We start from the raw sequence: 8,103 nt of genomic DNA on the forward strand, positions 1-8,103 counted from the left end.
CATGTCACGCAACGGTTGGGTTTGACTCAGACTTCGATTGGACTCTCGATTCAGGTAAAACTCAAGTAGCTCCCTGGACTTGTTTGCAACGTAAGGTAAGTGTTGAGTCGATCACCTCTGCCAGCATACACCGTGCACTGTGTCATCTAAGATAGGATCGTATGTGTATGGGTAACTTGGTGCACCCCTGCATGGTTAAATCTATTCGAATAGTCGTGTCCACGGCTATGGACAGCTTGGAGGTTGTTAACTTGATCATAAAACAGCTTCAATTAATAATTAATTAAACTTGCCAACCGTGTGAGTGCGTTGGAGATTCTTCTTTGTGGATGATGCGAAGAGGAATGCAAGGATGTTTGCGGTTAGGTAGGTGAATAGAGTAGTTGATCTTTAATGCTATCTTACCTCGTATACTCTTTCTACCTTGTCTCTGGTAGACGCAAGTTGTAGCGTGTCTTCTATAGATGCTTAGTGATTGCCGCCGCTCAAACCACATATACAAAATGTTGCATACGTAGATACATCTTGACGCAAGTCTTGCAAGTACAATTTGGTCACCTTATTTTATTATTCTTTTTTATCCAGATGCTGCAAATCAGATAATAGCATTTGGAGCACGTAATCTTTTGGTGAAGCGTTAACTATGGTTATCACCAGACTTGGCCTGGGCAGGGATATGGATGTCCTTTTGCTTTTTTTAGCCTTCTTGAGGCATTTGTTAAACTTTAACTACGTAAGGTATATTTCACTTCCGTTGCAAGTTGTATCTTGGACGTAAGACCCTTGTATTGTATTCATTTGTTAAATTTGACTAGTTGCAATCCCTTGCACTTGAGGATTCTAGAACTGCTTGGCATCCTAGTAACTGGACCATCAACAATCTACGCGGCTGCGCGCTGGCAAGGATGAGCTACGCGCGACACCAAGCTAGGACAAGCGGCATCCCGGCGCGAGGAGCGTTTTGCCTTTTCGTCTTATTGCACTTTGCTGTTTCTTGCTTGGCTAAGGAACTTGTTTAGGCGGGGCCATCTAGCTTCATCGATTCACGACTTTACACAATGGAGAGAATTCCCCACGATCGACGCCAATGTTATAGTAGTTAAAACAACGGGTGAATGGGGGTAACATTAGCAACACGGCCGAAACAAAGATTAGAGAGGTGTCTACGACGGTCTTATAGTAAGTTAGTCGTACACCAACAAATTTGACACCTCAATGTTTTTTGAAGAGGTTTCCTCACCTCAACAAGGGCGACCTAGTCCTATATTTGGAAAGCATTGAGGGAGGTTTGGTCGCAGGTCGAAGTCATGCGTGACTCCTCGGCACCCTCTCCAAACTTCTTTTCCTCAATGTCGATCCAACTCGTACGCGACTCCTTGGACTCAAACCCTAGAGCTCCCATTCTTGCCTTAGTTGCCCTAGTGTCCTCCCCTTGATTTCATTCAAGTGAGAGTGAATGAGTACGGGCCCATGGGGCCTTACATAGGTTAGGGATCCTTGACAAGTGACCAAAGCTACCATGGTGGTGGTAGCTGGGAAGGGTATATTGTAAAACTTGGTCCGCCAGTCCATCGTGGACTAGTCAAAGGTGGAGGGTGCCAACACTCATCCCTCAACCATGATGAGCATTGGCTATATGGGCATGTTCTAGGCTTGGGCCTCTTCTTTTTTGCTTCTCCCTTTGATTTTGTCTTTTTATTTCCTCTTCTCCATTGACTTGTTGACCATTGCCATGTTCTTGGTCTGCTGTTGACCGGCTTGGATTTTTGTTGACTTGCCATGTAGGACTAGGTGGGATCCCAGATAGAATTAATTATTTCTACATCGATAGTTTTTTATTTTCTCGTTATTTGAGGTCTTATACGTACAACTAATTATAGTCTATTGTAGGAGGTGTCTACAGTATGATCTATATGTGGCATGGCGAGGCACTAAAGACAGACGCGGACCTTGTCTAAGCTATTGTACACAACCTTAGCAGGGGTGTTGCATTAAGGTCATTTGAGGTTTCTTGGGACTCGTATACATAATTCATGCAAATAAACGAAACAAAAGAATTTCACAAGAACTTGCAACCAGCAAGGAATCACATAGATCATCAAGAAACACCGGCGAATGATATGCAAGAGCGGCCTTGGTTGGTGTATCTAATCATTGTGGGTGGGCTTGGGGCAAGACAAAGTGGTCATGGACCAATCCAACATAGTGATCAAGTGATTGGTAGTCAATTCAAATATATTTTGGTTATAGTTTACAATTTATGAATTCTGAGAGATTAGCTTATTAGAAAATATTGTTGGACTTTTGGAGCCATGCAAATGAGGTGACTTGATAACTTCAAGTCTTTAAAATGTGGAGAAAATCCGATATGACATGATCACAACATAATTTAGCTGCAACCATCTTGCTAGGAGAACCCCTAGAATAAAAGCCAGGCCTTTACAAAGCCATCCTGAAATGTTGCTCCTTGCAATGAAGTATACCCAAAAAAACAGCACATCTTGATATCTTAATTTTATACTCCATCGGTCCAAAAATATAGTGTGTATTAGATTTTTTTTATTTTAACTCAAACTTTGTAAATTTTGACCAAGTTTATAGAAAATTTATCAACATCTTGAATATAAAATCAATACCATTAGATTCATCATGAAATATATTTTCATAAGGTATGTATTTGATATTGTAGATACAGATAATTTTGTATATAAACTTCATCAAAGTTTGTTAAGATTGACTTTCATAAAAACAAATGTGCACTATATTATGGACAGAGGGAGTACTAAACACGGATGACCCAAACAAGATTTATTCTAGGAATCTGGATGGACGTGCGGATGACTTACGTGTAGTTTGTGTATTTCTGTTTCTTTTGAATCCAAGTCCTAGAAGCATTGGTTATGTTCCCTAAATCTTCTTGTCTTCGTAAATACATACCTATGTCTGAATTTGCCAGCAGCGCAGGAAGCAGTGTAGCATCATGATTTCTGAGGGTACTACACAAATAATCAGTCGGCCAGATACCCACAGAACAAAATCGGTGATCTATGTCATCCTCACACAGTGTCATTTGTTCAACCGCTATCATTGATGTCTTGCTGCTCATAACATGTATGTTATTGCCCCAATCCTACATGTTCTGCAATCTAGCAGCCCCAATTTTATGATGCTTAAGATACCTTGAAAGTCTGAAACAGGTTTTGGAGCCAGACTGAATTTCATTACTACGAAGGATGGTTTTGATTGATAGACATATCCTTGTGCATGCAGTGTGCACTTCCATTTCATATAGGTCTGTCACATGCTGAGTTTCTGAGGGGAGTTATGAGAGGTGGAGGGTGAGGGCAAGGATGTTTGGGCTTTGGCGCAGTTGCGCCAAGGAGGGAGAGATAGGGACGGAGGTAAACACCGTGTTATGTGTTTATTATTCAATATTCCCAACAGAGTTGATCACCAAGCTGTGTAGTGCTGCCCCCACATCACATGCCATACTAAAGTAAAAATCAGTTTACCAAACAAATCGAGCATGCATAGGCTCCCTTCTCAAGTTCAGCTTACCCTTCTTAAATCTCTCACCTGTCTCTCGGTCCCTACCCACAAATCACAGCTTGTGCACTGCCATGACCCTCCCCGGCCTACCAGGGTGTCGCAGTGCAACCTCCTATGATCATTGAGGTTGCAATGGTTCAATTTGAAATTAAAGTATCTATTGTATCTACTTGCTTAGTTCAGTTTCCAGATCGCATATTCGCTAGTATGTTTCTTTTTTCAGAGCCATAAATTGCATATTGAAGGGCACTGGTTCCTGGTTAATTTACACGTTGTTGCAATTGCACATTGCTCATCTGAAGTTGCTGACAGCCTGACACTACCGAATGTCAGTTATCTCCCCAATTGGCAGCAGAATTTGACAATTCAAAACAAGGTTTTGACTCTACAAGTCAAAAATGAAACACTTACGACTTATCAAGCAAGTCAAATAGAATTCAAGCGCTTCTAAGGAAGAAACAGAAGTACAATAAAAGCATAGTGGAACAGAGGACTCACTGATGGCATTGAGGTCGTCTGCGTACCCATGGACACGGACGGCATCCTCGAAGGCAAGCATGGCATCTCGGGGCACGCCGTACCAAGTCTTGGGCTTGCCGAAGTGGAGGTAGTTGAGGCTATGCAGCTCGTGGTCCTCCACGTGCCACGCGAACCAGCTGTAGAGCATCGCCACATATAGCATCGGCGTCGTGACGCCAGCGACGTCCCGGCTCATCCCTCGCAGCAGCGAGCCCCGAGCGCGCGGAGCCACCCTCATGTTCCACTCCGTCTCGCCGACGTCCCTGGGCGCTGCTACCGGACTGTCAGTGTCCAGGTCTGGCACCTCCCGTTTGACGAAGCCGGACCCCGGCATGTCATTGCCGTACTCGACACTGAATGGCCTCGCAGCGCAAGCACCCCAGAAGAGCGCCTCCAGCTGGAGGGGCGTCGCGTGCTTCGGGGGTATCGCGTGCCTCGGGAGTTCGAAGTCGCGGGCCTTGGTACGGAAGGCCTCCAGGGTGTAGCGCTCGCCGCTCTCCCAGACGCGACGGTTCGCGCCGCGACGGTTCTTTGTGGAGAGGCCCACCTGCTGGAGCCGCGTCGGGAAGGTGGGGCCAGCGTCGCCGGAAGCGGAAGCGGCCGCATTGGAGGCGAACGAGGCCTTGAGGAGCTGAACGGTGGCCTCGCGGGGCGGCGAGGGGAGCGGGGGGACGATCTTGCAGATGCCGTAGCGAGAGGCCTCTGGCTCGATCTTGAGGATGTAGGCGATGGGGTCAGCGAACTCGGCGAGGGTGGGGCGGTACTCCGGCGCCACGGGTAGTGTGCGCAGCCACTCCGGCGGGTCCACCGGTGGCAGCGACATGGCGGCGACAGCGGCGGCGGAGTAAGGTAGGGTTTCTTCAGGCGAGGAATTGCATGTGGGAGGCGATTTGGGGAATCGGCTTCGCTGCTCGCTTGGTGCTTGCTGCTGCTTCTGCTGCTTTGGGTTAGTGAGAGAGTCAGTCAGAGACAAGGGTTGGAGGAGAGAGAGAGAGTCAGAGACAAGGGTTGGAGGAGAGAGAGAGAGATGTGAAGGCAGGGGGCGAGGGGTGGGGATTTCCCTCTAGGCTGGAAATGAAATTTGTGATCTCCTATTTGCAAGTCATCATTCAACAAAAAGGGCAAATAATCGGTGCGAAAAGGCAAGCAGGATTTGTTTGTCAGCAATAAAATATATAAGCTCGGAACTAAATACAAATTAGTCTATTGTTTTTAAGTTTACAGTTTGACGCACCGACGATGAAGATGAAGACAAAGTAGTCTTGGTTGGAGGTTGTTAGAGCTTTTGTGACGCTGATAAGGTTGACATCAATAGTATCGCCATATAGAGTGACGCTTTATGAATCCGGGCAGTAGAGATCTAGAAATGAAGTGGTGGGTATTGAAGGGATTGAACACGATACCAATAAAGATAAAACACCAAGATTTGAAGAATGCAGTTGGTGGGAAGACTGCGATTGAGATTTGGAATGAGAAGAAAGATAGATTTTATAAAGAGGTGGAGTAGTACAAATTTTATACGTTAATTTTATTTAGGACGCGAATATCCAGCGATCGTTCACATGAGTACGAATCCTGGCGAACTACTAGTTCACGATGGCTGGTCAAACCCAGCTAACTAATTTGTTCGCTAATGGACACCTTCGTTGCTGAAAGATCCTAACCAGCATTCTCAAAAAAAATATTGACCTTCCTCCTTTTCAACTCTTGCCAACCAAGAAGTCCTCCCTTCCCATTCTACCGCATCTCCTTTGCTCAACCAACGAGCCGTCGAGCCAAAACTGCCACGAAAACTCAAGACTTGAAGGATCCAAGTGTTGGTGTCCTGAATTAGGGGGTGCTTGTCAGGTCGGCTCGCCAGTAATGGGCTGGGTCAAGGACTCACTCAAGATTGTTGACGTGGCCATATCAACCCTGGCCTTCGGCGCAATCAAGATGAAGATCTCCTGAAGACTTGACGTTCACTTTAAGCGTGCTTCAACAGGCGTACTTATCTCTAGAGATTGTAACCACCCATTTGTAAACCCTAGGTACCCCGGTCGTCTATATAAGCCACATGGTTTACAGCTTAGAGGACACATGCATTCACCTTTGCAAGGTTTATAGCTTAGACAATACTTATACTATCACAAGGTAGATCAATCTCTACTCTGTACTCCATCATTATCAATAATAAAAAGCAGGACGTAGGGTTTTACCTCATCAAGAGGGCCCGAACCTAGGTAAAACATCGTGTCCCTACTTCCCCTGTTACCACCTAGCTCTGATCATCAAGCTTGGGGCATGAGGGAGTCCTGGATTAGGGGGTGTCCGGATGGCCGGACTATACCTTCAGCCGGACTCCTGGACTATGAAGATACAAGATTGAAGACTTCGTCCCGTGTCCGGAAGGGACTTTCCTTGGCGTGGAAGGCAAGCTTGGCGATACGGATATGTAGATCTCCTACCATTGTAACCGACTCTATGTAACCCTAACCCTACCCGATGTCTATATAAACCGGAGGGTTTTAGTCCGTAGGACGACATACACATCAACAATCATACCATAGGCTAGCTTCTAGGGTTTAGCCTCTTCGATCTCGTGGTAGATCTACTCTTGTACTACCATCATCAATATTAATCAAGCAGGACGTAGGGTTTTACCTCCATCGAGAGGGCCCGAACCTGGGTAAAACTTCGTGTCCCTTCTCTCCTGTTACCATCCGACCTAGACGCACAGTTCGGGACCCCCTACCCGAGATCCGCCGGTTTTGATACCGACATTGGTGCTTTCATTGAGAGTTCCTCTGTGTCGTCGCCATCAGGAAGGATGCCTCGCCCCGTCTTTAAAGACGGCACCGTTGCTAAGGGAGCTTTGGCTGTCGGCCAAACCCTCCGGCTAGGTGGTTTTCTTATGACCGCATGTTCGGCTTTTGCGCCGACGATGACCTCTCGAGCCATCGAAAACAATCTTCATGTCAGCTCGGAACTCGCCGAGCAGTTAGATCCAATGGAGCTCTCCTCCATAAACGAGCTCTTGGATCGCTTCGCCGCCCTGGGAGTCGCTACGGATTACGACCAGATTGGGCCTAAACCCGATCTGAGAGAGATTAACTCTCCCCAAGTCACCCATCACGCTGCCGTGGTAGAGGGGCAGTGCGGCGACCCTTCGTCTATCTTAAGGACTCGCTACGTCCGGATTCCCGATCCATCCAAGCCGGATACCCGCGGAGGGGAGGATATCACTCAAGACCTGAACTTAAAGTCAGGCGACGGGCTGGATTCATTGGGCAACACCCAGGGATCCAAATTTTCGAGTTCGGAAATTCCTCGGCCTCTGAGCCTCAGACGGGGTGAGGCTTCAGATTTAACTCCACCCATCCACCCCAACATAAGCGATCTGTCCAAAATTAGGCAAGAGCCCGACGAAACAGTACATCATTACTGGGCAGATTCCTCCTGGTTAAGAACAGGCTAAGTGACTGCCGCGAGGAAGACGCAATCTCAATCTTCTGCAATAATTGCACGGACAAGGGAATACTCAACACCATATGTCGCCGTGGTATTACACGCTTTGCTGACTTGGCGTCCATTGTACGAAAGTACTATGCGATGGAAAGCGCCTGGAAAACCAAAATAAAATTTTGGGACAATCCGGCCCTGATTACAAACCCAGTCCGAAATAAAAGGGTGTATCATCACCAGACACCCGGGTCAAACACCAAAAAGCAAAAGCCCTCTATAGGGCATGGAACCATATTGGAAGGATGGCTTAATGGACTCTGTAAAATTCACAGTACAGAGGACGCCACACCAACTCACAGCCTTAAAGCATGTTGGATACTCCGGCAGGTGGCCAAAATTGGCGAAAATCTCCTAATTCCGGAGGCCACAAAAAGCCACCCCAGAGACACCAATACGGTATTAACAGTCTTCGAGACTTTCGCATCAAATAATATGAGAAAAAGGACACTCCGCAGCCTTGCCGAAGTCCACCAAGTAGCAACAATAAGCCCATGGAGTGACACGGCTATTACCTTTAACGCCAGTGATGAA

General features: G+C 46.7%; 1 protein-coding gene across 1 annotated transcript in view; it reads right to left on the reverse strand.

Moving 5' to 3' along the window:
* LOC119300707 (lysine-specific demethylase JMJ705-like) overlaps positions 1-5,106 on the reverse strand; it is a 17,401-nt gene extending 12,295 nt beyond the window's left edge. Inside the window, exon 1 of the mRNA XM_037577610.1 lies at positions 4,048-5,106. Within this exon, the coding sequence (XP_037433507.1) occupies positions 4,048-4,891 (844 nt within the window). The 5' untranslated portion in view covers positions 4,892-5,106. The remainder of the gene's footprint in view (positions 1-4,047) is intronic.
* Positions 5,107-8,103: the final 2,997 nt, after the last annotated feature.

Source organism: Triticum dicoccoides, chromosome 5A (assembly GCF_002162155.2).
Source record: "Triticum dicoccoides isolate Atlit2015 ecotype Zavitan chromosome 5A, WEW_v2.0, whole genome shotgun sequence".
NCBI lineage: Eukaryota > Viridiplantae > Streptophyta > Magnoliopsida > Poales > Poaceae > Triticum > Triticum dicoccoides.